This window comes from Mastigoproctus giganteus, chromosome 8, assembly GCF_048544385.1.
Source record: "Mastigoproctus giganteus isolate SK-2022 chromosome 8, ASM4854438v1, whole genome shotgun sequence".
NCBI classification, from domain to species: domain Eukaryota; kingdom Metazoa; phylum Arthropoda; class Arachnida; order Uropygi; family Thelyphonidae; genus Mastigoproctus; species Mastigoproctus giganteus.
In genome coordinates this window covers 37,708,883-37,728,918 of record NC_143582.1, presented here as the reverse complement: position 1 = coordinate 37,728,918, position 20,036 = coordinate 37,708,883, and the positions used below count along the sequence as shown (strand labels likewise).

Sequence of the window (20,036 nt, the reverse complement as noted above, 5' to 3'; positions counted from 1 at the left end):
AATTAGATATCCTCAGTTTAAAACTGTTTCCCATAGGCAGAGTAAAAATTTATAAATTCTGAAACAGTACTTAAAAATCATCTTTAACTTGTGTATCTTTTCATTTTTATTTGTGTAGTTAATGTTTCATACCCCTAGGTCATTTTCCCTTGGAAGAAGTTTTCCCTCATAAGAAGTTCTAAACCTCCAGTCCACTGGAAAACTTCTTATCCGGGTTTTAATGTATTTTAATGATACTAAAATGTAAAAAAAAAAAAAAAAAATTAAAAAAAATTAAATTTTAAAAAATACCCTGTGCATCTGCTTATGGGTTAGGCAACATTAACAAAATTAACTCAAAAGATTCTAAAAAATTAAAAACAAGAGAAGACACTTTTATAGTGAAATCCAAAATTTTACTTGACCGTCAGTAGCATCACTTTACATCAAAGAAGATTCTAGGTCACACGAGGATAAGGATTTCCGAATGCACAGATTAGCTTTAATTGTTCGAGTTGATGTCACTTCTAGCAAGAAAACTGATCACGTTTTATCCTGTGATGCTCAACAAAATCTATTTGGCAAGCTGCTTTCCCCTGTAGACATATTTTATATCTTGGACCTGAAGAAGTATTGTATCATTAACCACTGTACAATACATACAGAGTACACTACAGGCAATTCATAACGACAGAGAAATTGATATTGCTTATAAGGTTATTTTTATGGAATAGAAATGAAATCTAATACAAATATATTACATAAAAGGTAATTTTATTTACCAGTACACTTTTAATTTTGAATACTACTGAAGTAATTAAAGTTTGACCCATTTTTTTTAATAAGAATAAATCAAGGTACAGAAAGGTTCAGAAAAAAATAATTATATGATTAAACAGTAAGACAATAATGAACACATTCACTAAAACACAAAAGTATAATTACCTGTACTGCTGGTTATGGGGACATTGTTGTAATTCCATTAACTTATGATTACTGTTTTCAAACATTTACAAGTTTTCACATTTGAAACAGCATTATTATGATTATATCCACAATATCTGAAATGAACAAATAGAGCTACTTTTCACTATTGTTCAAATGTATCTTTTCAGAAAACCATTCAGTTCTAACATGAGCTGTAAGGTTATGTACCTGGACTCTCAGCACCATCATCTTCATCCTCATCATCTTTAACATCTTCGTGCATTACAACATACTCACGTGAGCTAAAACCAAACTTAACAACGTCCTTCTCAAGTAGCTCCACATAGCATCTGGATTTAATATGCTTATTATTTACAAAAGTACCATTAGCTGATTCTAAATCAATAATATATGGACGGACACGTTTCCCATTTGTGCCATCTTCCCTTTCATAGCTTACTAAACGGAACTGCAAAACTGCGTGTTGCTTAGAGCACGAAGGGTGATCGATTGGTATGTCTGCAATCAGCCGTGATCTTCCCAATAGGTATGCACTTTGTCTATGAATGGGAATAAATGGTAATGCAGTATCACCTTTGAAAGGATACAAACGCCACCTCCTTTTTGGCTTACGAGCTTCTGCTGGTTCATTATATTTTATTACAACACCATTATAAATATTAGTCTCTTCTGCCAGTTTTCCAGACAAACCAAAGTTTGGCTTGGGCTCTTTCGCCTCACTAGAAGAACTCCCACATTTCTCGCCAGATTTATGCTTCTTATTTTCTGATCTTTTTTTTCTTTCTTCATCACTTTCCAGTTCTCTTTTAATTGGCCTGCCTAATATCTTCTCTGCTTTCCTTTCATCATGTTTGCGTCGTCTACAAAAAATATGAAACAATTATTATAATTAATTGAAGCCCTCAGTTACAAAAAAAAGTTTAAGTAACAGATAATTAACAAAAATGATACAATTTGAAAAAAGTTGATAAAACTCCAAATGCAATTCTATGAGCTACCTCATACAAAAATTCTACTCAATGATTTCCATATTGGTTTAAAAACAATAATTAACTGCCGGAAATTAAACTAAAATCTATCCACCAGCCAAATGCACTCACCCTGATATAATAATTGTGTTTTATGGAATCTAGACTTGCTTATACTATCATAATTAAGTGGTGCTGAGGGATGATGATAGCTGTCGACATTCTTTATGTACTATTTGTGTGTTTTTAACTGTGAACTTTAAGAATAATCTGTTTTACACTCCAGGACAGTGGTATTGTAAGATGTTGTTGTTGTTATTTGGCTTTTAGGAGCATTAGCAACTAAGGCCATATTGCTCCGGGGATATGTGATGGTCATTCCCTGACCTTTCCGCATCCTCTGCATTTGGTGGTCACGGGCTCGAACCCCGGTCTAATCAAGAAGCGGGTGCTATGCACTACTGCTCCTGCCCACCTGGCAGTATGGTAAGAAATGTTAATCTCATAATCGTGGCAATCACATACACTACCTAGCTCTAATCTCTGGGTGCACTATGCCCAGAGATTAGGACACTGAAGTTGGCATTTATGCTATTACTGGTTTAGCTTGTGTTGATTATTTAATTATTTACTTTTAATAAAACAAGTGACACAGCCAAATAATCTGAATTAAGTAAAAAGGTAGAGGGGAAAAAGATTAGAATGTATGCATTAACAAGAAATTGTACAGAAAACATCTAAAAGCAATAAATTATTAATATATGCTATGTAAGACCAGAAAAAAGATTTATGTTTCTCATTCTTTACATGCTGTTGACTGGCAATATGGTCAGTCATTCATGCTACATACATTAGAGTAGAAGAAAGTATGAATTAGATTGCAATGAAGCTTGAACTAAAATCAACTGTCAAACCCTACCTATTAAAGTTCACTAAGGTTCTTGTTCATTCCTCTAGTACAGTGGTTTTTGACCTTTTTTTTTAATAATGGCACCCTTGAGTAATTTATTTTATTTTGTGGCACCCCTACTCAATTTTCTGCCTGTTATATCTGATTCTGTGTGTGTGTGTGTGTGTGTGTGTGTGTGTGTGTGTGTGTGTGTGTGTGTGTGTGTGTTTATACATATATTTGAATAACGTTTGCAATAATTGGAAACTGAATCTTTCATAATAAAAAGCTAAAGCAAACATCAGAGGCAGCAAAAAGCATATTCCTCTACATGATGCTTGAAATATAACAATAAAAATAAATTGGAATAAAAAAAATAATAATAAAATAATGCCAGCAGCATGGCAAGACAGAAGAGCGAAAATAGTCAAAATTAAACATAATGATCAAACCAACAGGGAGGGAAGAGAGGGGTAACAAGAGTAAAAATATTGCAGCAGAAACTCTAAGATAATTTAGAACATCTAAATGTAAAGATAATAAAATAATAATCCATTAAATTTTGAATGTCAATTAAAAAGAAATTTAACGAATGGTAGAAATTGGTAAAATAGAAATGGTAGAAAATAGAAATTGGTATATTTCAAGCATCATGCAGAGGAATATGCTTTTTGCTGCCTCTGATTTTTATTTTATTTCAAAGATTCAGTTTCCAATTATTTCAAACGTTATTCAAATATATGTATAATTATATCTCATGACAGGAGTGGGTGGATTTGCTAATGCTGCATCTGTGCTGCCATCCATAGTTCATTATTCATCTATATAATCTGGTTAAGATTACTTTTTGTCAGTGGTGTGGTTTTGCATTGGAGTGCTCTTATTTGTTCTATTTTTAATTTTTGCTGCCTCAAGTCGCTATTTAAGTCCTCTGCATTGGTGGTTCGATCTGGGGATAGAGTGGCAGACTGATCTTTCGATCGACTCGCTTTTGCGGCGATTTGTCCAGCGATGAAATGCAGCAATTCCCTGACCATTATTGGCTTTGTGGTCCTCTGTTGAGATGAGGCATAATGACCAGTCCACTTTTTGGTTTTTTTTATTGTAGTGGTTTACTTCTCTGTTGGTGATATTTCACATAAATTTGGACTTGGTGCCCATCAGAGGGGGTGCTAAATTTCTATTTAATTGGCATTTGAAATTTAATGGATTACTATTTTATTATCTTCACATTTAGATGTTCTAAATTATCTTAGAGAGTTTCTGCTGCAACTTCCGTACACGTGATACGGAAGTTGTATAAAGGGAACTCGTAGAAAACACTCGATACCGAAAAAATAAATATAGCTTTCTAACTGTTTTGGGATATAACTTAAGGATTTAATTTTGTTCTGAAATTGAAATTTTATTGAATTAAATCGGAATCATGACTCAGACCAGAGCAGCAAAGCAAAAGGCTCAAGCTAATGGGAGTGCTGTGGCTCAGGGGAGAACTGAGGGGGGCAGTTGCCCTCTGAATCACAGTCTTTTAAAATGCACAGTTTGCTTGATGTTTGCGGAGCAGTCAGGTACGGGACATGATACTGCCAAGGGGGATGTCTTTGTGTGTGCACGATGTAAGGAGTGCAAGGAAATCAGGCGACAACTCAGCGTTGTTATGGGCCTTTATGAGAGCTTGAAGGACACGGTGGATGCCCTCGAAGGAAATAAATTGAGGGGCCCATCAAGTTCTCAGCTGCCCACATCAACGCCAGAGCTTGCACTTGGTCATCAGGCAACACAGAGGCAGCCCCCTAGGCAGAATGCACTGGTCCCACAGGAACTAGTAGTTGTTGGTGACTCTATTGTCAGGGAAACGGGGAACATGCTTTATAAAAAGGATAGGTGGAATAGGACCAGGGTATGTCTGCCAGGGGCAAAGGTTGATGACGTTGTAGAGCGGATATCATCTTTTAAGGGCACAAAAGGTGATATAGTTGTACACGTTGGCACTAATGATATTAAGAGTAGGAGACCGGCGGAATTACTTAGCAAGTACAGGTCACTGTTGAAAAAAAGCCGTGAATTAGGGTTGAATTTGAAAGTGTCTGCAATTCTGCCCAGACACGATAGGAGGGAGTATATGCTGAGAGCCTTGTCGATCAATTCGGCCCTGGAGGGATTGTGCAAGGCTCAAGGGGTAGAATTTTTTTCAGCCTGGACTGTACTTGTTAACAGGAGACATTGCTTCTACAGGGATGGGATACACTTAAATAGAAAGGGTGCAAGAATTTTTGCTGATGCTGTCGAGGCAATGTTAGGAGGGTCGGAAAACTAGTTGGGGGGATACAAGGACTAATAAATTAACAGTAGCCACTGGCAGAGGTGGAAGTGATTCTTGCACTGCTTCTATTGAAATGAGCAGAAGCCTGAAAAACAAGATGCAGGATATTTCAGGGACTGCTGGGAGCCATTGCGGTACAAGTAAACACATGGGTTGTGTTAGGGTAGCCAGGAATAGAAACAGGTGCATGTATACCTGCGTGTACACCAATGCTAGGAGTTTGGTAAATAAATTTGATGAATTTGAGGTATTGCTCAAAACATCAAAGGCAGATATTGTTGGGATATCAGAGACGTGGTGTCACACAGATATAAGGAATGCGGAACTGGAATTTGGGGAATACAATGTGTATAGAAAGGATAGACAGGACAGGAGGGGAGGAGAGGTTATGCTATTAGTTAAGAAACACATAAAATCCAAGGAAGTGAAGCCAGTCGACATCGATGGACAGGGCAGTGTCGAGTCAGTTTGGTGTGACATAAGCATAGGGAAATCAAAATTGAGAGTAGGAGTGTGCTATAGGCCTAATGACTCTGATGAGTATAATAAGATATTGTACAGGGAAATAGGGTGGGCCAGTAAATCAGAGTCTTATAATGGGGGATTTTAATTTCCCAGATATTGACTGGAATTTGTGGGTTGGTCACTCACACACTAGCAAGGCTTTTGTGGATTTATTGGATGATTGTTTTCTACATCAGCATATTCGTGCGGCAACAAGAGGGAGCAATACTCTTGATCTGATTATCAGTAGTGATTCTTCATGCATTAAGAATCTGCAGATAAATGAACCACTAGGTGGCAGTGATCACAGTGTGTTGAAGTGGGATTTACTCAAGGAGGTAACTACCATCAGAGGTAAAGGGAAGGGTTTTTGTTTTCGTAAAGGCGACTATGATGGTCTGAGACAGTATTTAAATTCTATACAGTGGGACCAACTGATGATGTTACCAACAGCAAACTCAAAATGGGAAGCATTCAAGGAACTAATCTTGGAAGCTACCAGGCTTTACATACCAACTAAGAAATATTGTTCAAGGTTTAGGCCTAAATGGTTGTCAGATGAACTAATGAGACATGTGGCAGAGAAGAAAAATGCATGGAATACATACAAATTAATGGGTGACATGGAAGCCTATGATAGATATAAGTTGGTCTGTAACCAAGTCACAAAGGAGATTAGGCAGGCAAAGGCAGACTACGAAAAATCCTTGGCAAAGGATGCAAAGAAAAACAGAAAAGAGTTCTTTACCTATTTAAACTCAAGAAGGAAAGGGATGAATCAGATTGGTCCACTGGATATTGATGGTTCAACAGTTGAGGATCCTGCTCAGGTGGCTAACAATCTAAACGAGTATTTTGCATCTACATTCACGCATGAGGAGTTATTCAGGAAGGAGAATGACGTAGGTAAAGTAAACATTGGCAGTGAGCTAGATGATTTTGTAATAACTGAGAGGAAAGTGGAGGAGAGATTGTGGAGGATAAACATAAAAAAGGCACCTGGGGTGGATGGGATCTATCCAGTTATATTAAAAGAGAACAGCAAAGGAAGTAAGCAAACCCTTAGCCATAATTATGAGAGCTTCTTTGGACTCAGGGGAGGTACCCATAGACTGGAGATGTGCAAATGTAACCCCAATTCACAAAGGAGGATCAAAGGCTGACACAAGTAATTATAGACCTGTTAGTTTAACTTCTGTTCCAGGTAAATTAATGGAGGCACTGGTTAAAGAAGCACTGCAGGATCATCTAGACAAGAATTCAGTTTTAGCTCAGACGCAGCATAGTTTTGTTAAGGGCAGGTCTTGCCTGACCAATTTGATTGGATACTATGATGTAGTCACAAAAGAACTGGATGCAGGGAATAACTTTGATATATTTGGATCTTAGAAAGGCTTTTGATACTGTTGCACATGGAAGACTGCTGCACAAATTGGAGCAGTGTGGCATTGGAGGCAAATTGCTGCTATGAATAAGGGGATGGTTGAGTGGCAGAAGACAGAGAGTGGTAATCAATGGACACTGCTCAACGTGGACTAATGTTATTAGTGGAGTTCCTCAGGGTTCAGTGTTGGGTCCGTTGTTGTTTACGGTGTTTATGAATGATATTGATGATGGTATATCAAGTTTAATGTCCAAGTTTGCAGATGATACAAAGGTTGGCAGGGTTGTTAAGGACACTACTGACGCTATGCTGCTGCAACAGGATCTGGAAAGGTTGAACAGATGGGCTGAGAGGTGGCAAATGAAGTTTAACACTGACAAATGTAAAGTACTACATATGGGAAACAGTAACCACAGAGCAACGTATCAACTCTGCGGTACTACACTGACAGTGGTGGAGAATGAAAAGGACCTGGGGGTAATTGTGCAGGCAGATATGAAGTTCTCTGAGCAGTGCAGACGAGCTGCAAGAGTAGCTCGTGGTGTCTTGTCAATGATATACAGGAATTTTTCTAGCAGGGATAAGGAGGTGATTATTCCCTTGTATAAGGCAATGGTTAGGCCACATCTTGAGTACTGTATACAGGTCTGGAGGCCTCATTTCAAGAAGGATGTAGAGCTGCTGGAACGGGTACAGAGAAGGGCAACAAGATTAGTGAATGGAATAAAGGGTTGCTCTTACGAAGAAAGGCTTAAGTTTTGCAAATTACAGAGTCTGGAGACTAGGCACCGGCGAGGTGATCTGATAGAGGTGTATAAGGGTTTGAATGGTTTGAGCATGCTCAATGCCAATGGGATTCTTCATCTTGCCCAGAATAATCACCTCAGAGGGCATAAATTCAAATTGAGGAAGGACGGATGTCGGATAGATGTGCGGAAATTTGCCTTTGGCCAGCGGGTGGTTGGTTGGTGGAACCGACTTCCATCACTTGTTGTTGAAGTTGATAGCCTAAACAAATTTAAGGCTGAACTGGACAGGTATTTCGAACGAACGGAGGGGTGAAATGGGAATGGTGTGTGTGTTTTTTTTTTTTTTTTTTTTTTTTTTGGCTGATGCTGAATAAGCTTGCTTTCTTGCATCATATGCCTCTACTAATGCTAATGCTATTTTTACTCTTGTTACCCCTCTCTTCCCTCCCTATTGGTTTGGTTGTTATGTTTAATTTTTACTATTTTCGCTCTTCTGTCTTGCCATGCTGCTGGCATTAATTTTTAATTTTTTTTTATTAATTCTTATTCTAATTTATTTTTATTGTTTTATATACACTCACTCACTCACTCACTCACACACACACACACACACACACACATACATATCTCTAATATCAAAAAAATATGTTTTAAGGTAGCTATTATAATAATATAATTATAAACAAAATTACAATTCATAATACAAATTACATATACTTATATAATAATTTTATTCTTTATATAAAGGTACTAAATTTTAGTACCCCTATATAAAGAATCAAAAAAACAATTACTGGAACACATTTTTGTGCCATGTCGAGTCCCACGGAACAAGGGAGCACAAAAGTTTAACAGTAATTACATTAACTGTAACGCAATATTCAATACTGTTAACCTTTGGCACAATTGTATGCAATCTTTGTGTAACAGTTTCATTACATTCAATATTAAATATCGTATGTAACTAAACTGTTATCTTTTATAATGTGACGTTTTTTGTATTTTTTTTATTTTGGAATTGTAAATAGAACGATCAATTGACATATGTAAATACTGTTATTGTGGCTTATGGAACACAATAACAAGTATGTACCTTTTTATAATGAAATAATATATAAATTAAAAAAAAATAAATTTAAGTAACTTAAACCCAAATTACATGGCACCCCAGTTGAAAACCACTGCTTTAGCAACACGAAAAAACAATTTCTAAAGGGAATATTCTTATATATTATGGCCTGTGAATCTGAATAGTTAATTTTATGAATCTAAGCTTAAATCAAATCACGCAGTGCATAGTATCTAAAGTATTATACTAAAATAAAGACTACAATCAATAGAGAAAATGGATTCTCTATTTATTACAGAGAATTTCAACACAATTTTCAAGGTATAGAAAAGCAAAATATGCTCAAGATCATAAAAAAAAAAATGTAAGCTGAAAAATACTTGCCCAAGTGAAATATAGTGTTGCAATGATTTTATATAAATAACATGGAATACATTTAGATGAATATTTTTCATTGTAATTTAAAAGTATGGTTTCAATCCTCCCCTCTCTGCCCAAGTAGGATAGATGTGGATTCCCAGTTGTAGTAAAAGGTAGGATGGCCAAAATTTACTTTTCGGTATTCTTGATTTCACAAACTTTCGAAATAGGCAGCTAATTTAAAGAACACTGTTGGACCCAGTGATGTAATTTCCTCAATCTGATTCTATTTGCCATCAATTAAAGCATTCAGTACACCTAAACCTCTTTTTATGGAAATTTTTTTTACACGAATTCGGAGTTACGCGAACTGGGATATCAAAAATAATTTTTTTTTTCCTGATTTTTATTCACTTTTACGTGACCAACCTAAAATCTAAGTTAGGAAAAAATCCGTAATTCAAGAAAATTCTGAGAATTTTGTAGAATTGCATTCTCGTTTCAATTAAGAAAATTCTAAATTCTCCGAATTACATAACTGACTGTGCATAAACAAAAAAAAAAAAAAAACAGCAGTTGTTTGCAGTTTGAATTTGGTTTCTCGTATAAACTTAGAAAATTCTTACGAATTTCATTTATTGAGAATTCCCCGAATTAAAAAAGCAGTTCTTAGCAGTTTGGATTTGGTGTTTGAGTAGACAACACAGTTACCGCATTTTTTGCATTTGCATTGTTTAAGTGAAATCAAAATAAAAATCGTGTTATAAAATATTAATTTTGCCAAGAATTTTGCTAACGCTGCTAATTTGCTAATTTTCAAACTTTCATTTCATTAGCCGAAGATTTTAATCCAGCCCTCACATGATGTTGCCAATAACCAAAAAAATAAGGAAAGCCGTTTCCTTGGATATAAAAATTCAAATTTTAGATCGTCTTCAAACTGGGAAAGGTCTGATGGCTGTGGGTAAGCATTTTGGAATCCATGAATCAACTATACGATCCATAAAGAAAAATGAAGAGGCTATTAGAAAAGCAGTATGTTCTGGTACAAAATCGAGTGTGAAATTATCATCATACACAAGAGACATTGTTCTAGAAAAGGTCGAAAAAGCTTTAGTAATGTGGATAGAAGATAATGTACAAAAAAGAATGCCAGTTGATGGAAATTCCATCAAGCAATCAGCATTGAGATTTTATGAACAGATTAAAAAACTGCAGCCAGATACTTCATCTCAATCGAGGAAAAAATATGAATTTCATGCAAGCAATGGTTGGCTGGCTAAGTTTATTAAAAAGACATGCTCTTCATAATATAAAAATTAAAGGTGAAACGGCTTCTGCTGAGGAAACAGCTGCTAAAGCATTTCCACAAAAACTTGCTAAAATAATTGAAGATGGAGGTTACACTTGTGAACAAGTTTGGAATATGGATGAAACTGGTGTTTTCTGGAAAAAAATGCCAAACAGAACTTATGTATCAAATATGCAAAAATCTGTTGGTAGGTTCAAAGCAGCAAAGGATCGCATAAGACTCCTATTTTGTTTGAACTTTAGGAGATCGGATGTTAAAACCACTGCTCATAAATCGATCATTAAGACCACAGCCAATGAAAGGCGTAGATTTTCAAAAATTGCCAGTTCATTGGATGGCCAACAAAAAAGCTTGGGTGACCATTGATATTTTCACTGAGTGGTTCCACAAACATTTTGTGCCAGAAGTTAGACGCTATTTGAATGACAAGTGTCTCGAATTTAAAGTGCTTTTGATTCTTGATAATGCACGCAGTCATCCTGCCATAGAACACCCAAATGTGCAATTTTGTTTTCTGCCGCCCAATACCACATCATTGCTACAACCTCTAGATCAGGGTATAATTGCGACTTTTAAAACATTATGTCAGACGAACATTTCAGTTCGTTTTGAACAAGCTAAATGATGATGAAACACTCTCAGTTATGGATGTGTGGAAAAAATTTTGAATTATGGATGTGTGGAAAAAATTTTCAATTATGGATTGTATTGATCAGGTTCAATTTTCGTTATCTGAATAGAGACCAGAAACTATGAATGCATGCTGGAATGCTATTTGGCCAGCATGTGTTAAAGAGAATGCTCCTGTTCCTTTCAATAAAACTGCAGAATTCCCCAATATAATAAGTTTGGCATGTGAAATTGGTGGAGAAGGATTCTATGACCTTACTTCAGCAGATATCGAAGAATTGTTAATTGACAAACCTCTTAGTGAAGACAAAATAGTGGAGATTGTTTCTGAGACTCCTAAAAGTGAAGAAGTTAATGATAATGATCAAGTTAATCCTACTTTTACTGCTGATATAATTAAAGAAGGTCTTAAACTGGCCAGTAATTTAGGCAATTATTTTGCCCGACATGATCCAAATGAAGAATGTGCTGGGAAGTTTTCACATGAGCTTAAGTTGTTAATGTCTTCATACAGAGAATTATATCGCAACTTATCTAAAGCATCAACACAGCGATTAATAACTGAGTTCATGCCTAAAACTACTGAAACAAACCAGTGGTACTTTTGTTCAAGACATGACAAGAAGAATTCCACAAGTTGAGGAGGAAGTCGATGACGATAATACCATATCTAGTGATATTACAGTCTCACGAAATGAAAGCTTTTGCATTCATTGTCAGACACTGATAGCGAATAACAATTTTTTTTATAGAATCCTTAGCAAACAACTGAAATGAATAAGTTTTTTTTAAAAGTTGTTAAAATTCATTATGTGTGTTCTCCATGAAATGTAAATAAAAATCTTATGATCCTAATGAATTTAATGTTTGTTTGTTTTTTTCATTATTTTGCTTATATTTCAAGTTTGGAACCAATCTTCACTTTTTCTATGGAGTCAGTTCTTTTTACGCATAATTTTTAGGAACATATCTATCATGTAAAAAGAGGTTTAGATGTATTAGTATTGATACCATGATGAAGCAAAGCTTAAACAGCACCAGCAAAAAAAAAAAACCAACCTTCATTTCCTCATTGTTTATTTGTTGTTGTTTATTCCAACAACTGATTAGTCTTTGGCTAAATGCAAATTCCTGCATATCTATTCTGCAACAATCCTTTTTAAATTTACATTTATGCTCCATTCTGTGTTTCATCTAAGAAAGGGTAACGATTCCATCAGCATTTAATTTGCTTAACTCCTTTGAAGTCTTATACATTCTTCATATGTGTATAGATTGCACTCATCACTAATCAGGTTGCCCTTTTCTGAAATCTCCAGAAGTTTTTTTTTTTTTTTTAGGTATGTTTTCCAGACTTGAATATGATATTCTAAATGTGGTCTAATATATTTCAATTATACATTTCTTATATATTTCAATGCTGTATAAGCTTGCTTTCTTGCATCATATGCCTCAACTAATGCTAATTAGGTCACCATGCAGATACAGGTGACCCCCGCTTAACGCTGATCATTCGTTCCGGAAAAACAGAGCGCTAAGTGAATCCGCGCTAAGCGAGCGCCGCTTTCCCATAAGGTAACATATGTATTTGTGAGCTGCGGTCGGTGCCATAGGATATTTCCTAATCAATAATAAACGGTAATGAAAAGATGCACAAATGTCGGTCAAAATATTTAATATTCAAATATTTGCACATGTAAAATATTCTGCATTACATACGTATAATTATGTGGTAACTACTTGCGTCTCAAAAGTAAACAAAATTCCAATTAAAATAATGAATTTAATTGATTTAATTTAATGGATGAATTTAATCATGAAAAATGTGTGGATTTTGAGTTGAACTTTGGCCCTCTTCCAAATAAACTAAAAGGGGTATTAATTTTAAATGGCCCGCAGCGTTACCACCCAACAATAAAGTCAACCGATCCTTCGCCGCTTTGAAACTTGGCATGTTTTTTGTTCTTTCAATATGAAACTTCTTTTTGGCATTTGTTTCCACAAAAGTCCTGCTTCATCTATGTTAAAAACTTGTTGAGAAGTATAACACATAATACCCCTCTTCAATAATTTTAACAAGTTCTTTTTTGAAAGTTTCGGCTCCTTAATCCGCACTAGCGGCTTCTCCCGGGATTTTAATATTCTACCAGTTTTAAATGGTTCCACATTTTTTTTTTTAGGCGAGTTTTCTTCAGATCATCGTATTGGCTAATCTCTCTCTCTCTCTCTCTCTCTCTCTCTCTCTCTCTCTCTCTCTCTCTCTTTTTAATATTTAACTTAACTGAATTCTGCATTGGAATATTATCTTCAAAAAAATTAGTCTTTCCATTTCAATCCTAATAGCCGGTCTAGTCCTAGTTGCTTGCAGTGGAACAGCTATCTTTCCCGCTGCTAAAATTAATTCTTTATTTTTTCATAATTGTTCTTACAGTTAAACTTGCAAGTCCTAAATTATGGCACACATCCGCTTGTCGTTGACCGGAATCGATTCGCTTCAAAATGTCTAATTTAATTTTCAAATTCAGTCTTTTTCTTACATTTATAGTCTTTGTACTGCGCCCAGACGTTGTTGCATTTTCATTCCTGTCGGTCATTATTAGCTCTTCGAAAATATAACTGCGTTGGTTGAATTAATTATGATACAATGTTCAAGTAAACTGTCCGTTACGCATGATGTCTAATACTGTACTGAGTGATGACTAACTAGACTTCGGATAAATGCATATAACGCAAATATTACAAGCAATATATTTGATCATTTTTTAAAATGTTGATCTCGGAACTACGTTACAAGTGACTGTACTTAAATTAGCGTGAAAGAAAATTTCACTGAGCGTGGGAAAATTGCTCAAGTCGGCGTGGGAAACGTTTTAATGCTGTTTTGCTATTCATTTTCAAGCTATCGACTCCATCAAATGAAACGATTTCGTTAAATATGTGAAAAATGTAATCTGTAAAAGAGCGTTATAGTGATCTGTGACAGCGTTATAGTCAGATACGGGTTATAATATAAGAACAGCGTTATAGCGAATCAGCATAAAGCGAACCGCGTTATAACGGGGGCCTGCTGTACTTGATTTCCAGATATAGCAATTTATAGAACCCTGTTCTTTCTTATTCTTATACAAAATGATAAGAATATCCTTTTGTTTGTTTGTTTGTTGTTTGTTATTTGGTTTTTAGGAGCATTAGCAACTAAGGCCATATTGCTCCGGAATATGCGGTGGTCATTCCCTGACCTTTCCGCATCCTCCGTATTTGGTGGTGACGGGCTCGAACCCCGGTCTAATCAAGAAGCGTGTTCTACACACTGCTGCTCCTTCCCACCTGGCTACGGAGGCACCAATATATATCCTTTTGTATCCTCAACTACATCTTGCTGCTCTTCAGTGCACCTTTCCAAAAGATCTATGTCCTTCCTAAAATGAAATTTCCACACCTGTATGCAGTATTCCAGATTTGGACTAATCAGCCAATTGTATGCATACATGAACTGTTTTCATCTGAGGAAGAAGGTGGAACAAATTCATTGATGTTAAAATGTGCATTTTAAACCCAAGAATGCTTATATGGTTTCATAAAAACTGTTAACAAATACTGAGAAGTATGGGCTCAGCATCAAACAATGAGGAATCCATAACAACATTAGTCCAAGAAGCAGTGCTCATTTATTACCACTTTTGTCTTCTTTCACTCACCCATCCCTTTATTCGTGGCAGTAACTTGCCCCAAATGCCACACTGCTCCAATTTGTACAGGAGCATTCCTTGTATTTAATTTCCATAAGAAATTTGAAACAGTGTCGAAAGCTTTACTGAAATCTAAGTACATCATGTCAAAATTATTTTTTACACCCTTTCTTCCTTTGTTACTGCAACTTATATACCAAATTTATAGAGTAAAATAAAAATTAAAACATGAATTCATAAAATAAACATGCCTGAAATTATAAAACATGGCATCAATCCCAAACATAAAGTTTAACAATACCTTTCCAATACTGTCAATTCCAAAGTCATTGAAACATTTCTAAATTTAACTCATATTTGTCCTGTATCAAAAATACCATCTGATTGAAGAAGAAAGCAAAAACACTTATAGTTGATCCCAAAGCAAGATTAATAGTTTGATACACCTTCTTCAAAGTGATAAAGGACACTACTCTGCAGATAGTTGTATACCAGCAAGACAAACCATTACATTGCATTACTTCAGGTAGGGTAGATGGGAATAAAGGGGGACTGGAGCAAAGGACAAAAAAAATTCCCCTTACCTTTGTAAGGAAATGGTATAATGAATAAATTATGAATGAAAACCTAATCGGCCAAACACTTAAAGAAAAATAAAGAGAAAATACTCTTGGGTATTTTTGGATAAAGGATGTCATTTTCAAGATATGATATGAAGGTTTTATTTATGCTATGACATTGCCTACTTGAGAAAATGTGTATGATATGTTCTCTACACAAGTACTAATAGACACAACTACTGCTATGCCAAACTGAAAGCTTCTGCTGATAGAGAATGTTTAAGGAATCCAATGATTCTCAAATATCTTCAATTTGATATCACTCTTATTGATGCTATATATATGTACATGGAAGGCTTTGAGATTATGTAACTGAGCCATTCTGCTATGCTGAATTGACAGCTTCTGCTGATAGAGCATGTTTAAGGAATTCAACAATTTCGAATATCGTGAATTAGCTCATGATAAGCTTATCAATTGGAGAAACAGTATGATGTGTACTTGATATTAGGAATATGTAAGGGTGAATGTAGCCACTCAAAGATATGCTATGCAACCCACTTTCACCCAGATGCAAATGTTCTCCAGTACCTTGATCTTGATCATCTGGATTTTTTGACTGCATCTATGTGTTTCTAGTGTGTTTGAGAAACTCACTGCAATTTTGCATAACATGATATTAACTGCAGACTGAGAGAATGTGGTGAGTTTGAATCTAATTCTATATATATGTACATGGAAGGTTCTGAGATTATGTAACTGAACTATTCTATATTGCCTAATCTCAGTTTAGGCAACATGGTCGAGAAGGAGGTGAGTGCCAGATTTCAAGAAACCATACAAGTAGCTTATATGTAGTAGATGATGACTTTAGTATTAGTAAGGCTAAGTGATGCAAGGAGGCAGACTTTTTTATGCATCAGCCAAAAAAATAAAAATAAAAAAGATAAATAATATAAAATAAAATAAAACAAAACAAAAACAACTATTCCCCATTCCCACAAGGTAATAATCCTTTTTACAAAGATCCTTTTAAAAAAGAATTTACAAGGTAAATTCTTTTTTCAACTTAGTCATACTCACTGCCTCCACTACATTGGGAAACAACTTATTCCGGTGTTGGACAACCTGCTGCCTGTGAATTAACTTCATGAGATCCAATCTTCTATTATTCCCTAAGATTTTTTATTTATGATCTGTTTCGGGTCTCACATACACAGAGAAAACAGATTTTGCTCATCCATTTTACTCAATTCCTTCAGTGCCTTACACACCTCAATTAGATCTTTCCTTAGATGTCTGGTTGTCAAACTGCAGTCCACATCTTCTAAGCCATTCTTCATATGTGTATAGATTGCACTCATCACTAATCAGGTTTCCCTTTTCTGAAATCTTCAGAAGTTTTTTTTTTTTTTTTTGGTATGTTCTCCAGGCTTGAATATTATATTCTAAATGTGGTCTAATCAGCAGAGAGAGAGAGAGAGAGAGAGAGAGAGAGAGAGAGAGAGAGACTCCTACAGATTTTAACTATATCCAAACCACAACAAACAGCATAGGGCTGCAACCTTTACAACGTTCCCAGGTATAACCATGTGGATTTTGTGATTAGTTTCTACAACTGGATGAGGCAGATACAAACCTATTGGGCCACATTTTGGATTCATGAAGCAAATATAGTTCGTGAGAAATGGCATCTTTAATAGTTGAAACGGCTGGAAATGGTCCCAATGAAACTGTCCATGGTGCAAAAACAATTCACCATCAGATTTACATTTGGAGCAACATCGTTGGGCTATATCTTCTACCTGACCATCTGAAGTATTACCAATGAAATGGAAGACATGCTTTTGATGGTTCATCAAAAAAAAAAACACTTGATGCTTTCAGCATGATGACCCACCTGCACACTTCAGTTCGGAGGTCCACTGTTGCTGGATGTGACATTTCCAGGAAAATGGATAAGGGGCATGGCTACTGAGATCTCTGGATCTTGATCATCTGGATTTTTTGACTGCATCTATGTGTTTGAGAACCTCACTGCAATTTTGCATAACATGATATTAACAATTTACACGATGTGCTGTGATTCGACCAAAGCAGTATTTATAGATTCATCTCTACTTATTGTGTTATGCAAAATGCTCAGTTTGAGCAATTGTAGGAATGTAGCAGTACTTTCCCACCCTTTATTTTGTGTTCCATCCTCACAATCCTTTCTTTTGTAATAAAAGTTTTAAGCTGCATCCAGCATGTGCAATGCTATTACTCCTACATCCTGTGGTAAAACAAAACATCTAGTCATTTTGAAACTTAAGTGTTAAGTGTTATGAATACTGTACATGGATGTCACAGAATTAAATCATATAAGTGCTTAATTATAAATATTCATGTCCTAGTCCCAATTAAATATTGTACAGACTGATAAGAAATCTCTCCTGAGAACAGGAAGTGACTTCATAAAGCTTTTCTTCAGTATACTTTGAAAATGCTGTCCAGAGTAATTCACCTTATCTCTCCTTAAGCATTTGGCCCATTAGGTTTTCATATGACACTTACTGTACCTGTATAAAACATTACTTTTGCCATATTAATTTGTTAATTTTTGCATTTAATGCCTTACTTTTCTTTTGAACATAGTAATGTAAAAATTCAAGTTCAGTGAACTTGAAAATGTGTGAATTCAGATTATGCAAGTTAAATTAGATTACTATTTCTAAAGGTTTTTGCTGAATGAGTGGCTCACTCATTCAGCAAAACCTGCCATATTTAGTGCAAATGACTTGCAATCACAAAAACATAGAGGCCTTTTTCATTTAGGGTTCCATACCTGCTTTTCCATGATTTTTTTTTTGGTATGAGATATGAGAATTTTTTTAAAAAAATTATTCAAAAACTAAAAAAAAAAAAAAAAAAAACCAGATGAAAGTAACTGTTGAAACAGGAATCCATCACCTGACAAGTATCATCATTATCACATAGTTTTTGGCAAAAACGTGATGGTGCGACATACTGCTGCATACCATTACTCGGGGGTTCACATCTGGTGAGTATGGGTTTGGCAAATCCAGGGTCCCGAGCTGGATATCATCATTCTTCTCTTTCTTAGTGATTCCTTTCTACTTTCTCTCTCTCTCTCTGGGGGTAACTCTGGATTTTTTTTCCTGGCTGGTGCAGCATAAGCCTCAGGCTTCCTTGTACCATATGGCTAATAATAATAATAATTAGAAGGTCAGGAAGGTAAAAAAAAATAACTTTGAATGATTTGAACATAATTAACTGAAAATTGTGGAAATAGAGGTATGATACATTTTTTTCTGTATCTTTTAAACCATCCTTTTTTTTTTTAAGCAAATCCCCCAATAACCATATTTATAATATATAATACACAGTATTATTCATAATTTTCACATAGTTCAAAAGAATTTTGTTCAAAATGCGACAAAGCACTACTAATAAGGAAAGTTGTCCTGGAATATTTTTGTTAAAATGAATTCACTAACAGTATTTTAACATATTTACAAGTGTGAAAGTATACAAATTATTTCAGAATCTTAAAAATTTTTTGCACCTCACAAACAGTCACTATCCCCCCTCCAAGTCTGCACACCACTGTCCTGTCCCCTACATGACATTACTTAAGGATTACATAACATTTTCTTTGAGATTCTGTCAGCTCATATAATAGCAATATACTACTTAATGTAATATTCTTTGTAGATTCAAACCAAAAGAGGCCAATTTTATTATGAAGCTTACCTCGTATGCGTTTCTTTTCTTGTTTCTTGTTGATCAAAATAATCCTTATGCCTGCCAACTCGTTTCTTGTCTTCTAGTTTATGAAAAGATCTTTCCTTTAGATCATGCTTGTCATGCTTATCTGTAGTGATCTTTTGCTTTTTATCCCCTTCTTGAACATCTTCAGATAATTTAGATTTATTTTCATTCCTATGCTTTTCTTGATGTCGCCTTTCATATTCACTCTCATCACTGCTGCTACTACTGCTGTCAGTATTTCTACAACCACTTACAACCAACTCTATTGGAGAATTTCTATGATAATCACGCCTTCTAATTGCTAATGGTGATATATCTTTTCTTTCCTTTTCATATTTATTTCTTCTTCTATATTCCTTACTTCTTTTCAGGGAATGCTTACTGCTTTTTTTGCTTCTATGATGTTTATTCTTATCTCTTCCTTTTACAAAGTGCTTTTTGTTGTTAACATCCATTTCTTCTTTCATGGTATATCCAAAAGAAAGATCAGAAAAAATCTGAAGGATAAAAATTCAATTAGCAAATTTAGCCAAAGTAATATTAAATATCATGTAAATATAAAATCTTAAAAAAATATAGAATAAAAGCATTTTAAACAATGTTAATTAATACGAATAACAGGACCGCCCCCCCCTGCCACTTTTTATTCTCCTTAAACTGAGATGTAACGATTAATGTTCAAAGATGGCATCTGAGAAGAATAACAATGAAAAAGTAAATATTTAAATAAATTGCATCTACATCTGATTCATTTGGAAATGGACAGTTTTTGTTATACAAATATGATAAATCCATTAAAAAAATCACAATAAACATATTTTAACTTTAGTTACATTCCTATATCATAAATAAACACATCAGGAGAAAGATGTGTTTACTCTGGCTAGGGGTAAAGATC

At 35.1% G+C, this 20,036-nt stretch overlaps 1 protein-coding gene across 2 annotated transcripts; it reads right to left on the bottom strand.

Annotated features, from left to right (window-relative positions):
* Positions 1 to 437: 437 nt before the first annotated feature.
* LOC150081456 (uncharacterized) lies at positions 438 to 19,634 on the bottom strand. Of its 2 annotated transcripts, XR_016547275.1 has the most exons (3): positions 19,121 to 19,634; positions 925 to 1,787; positions 438 to 601 (listed from the first exon to the last, which is right to left on the bottom strand). XR_016547275.1 is itself a non-coding variant. In XM_090379311.1 (2 exons), the coding sequence occupies exons 1-2, from the start codon at positions 19,603 to 19,605 to the stop codon at positions 1,127 to 1,129; spliced, it is 1,146 nt and encodes a 381-aa protein (XP_090235437.1). In that variant the 5' UTR covers positions 19,606 to 19,634; the 3' UTR covers positions 872 to 1,126. The 2 variants fall into 2 exon arrangements, 1 of the variants encoding a protein (XP_090235437.1); XM_090379311.1 differs by lacking the exon at positions 438 to 601 and having other exon boundaries at positions 872 to 1,787.
* Between the last annotated feature and the right edge of the window lie 402 nt (positions 19,635 to 20,036).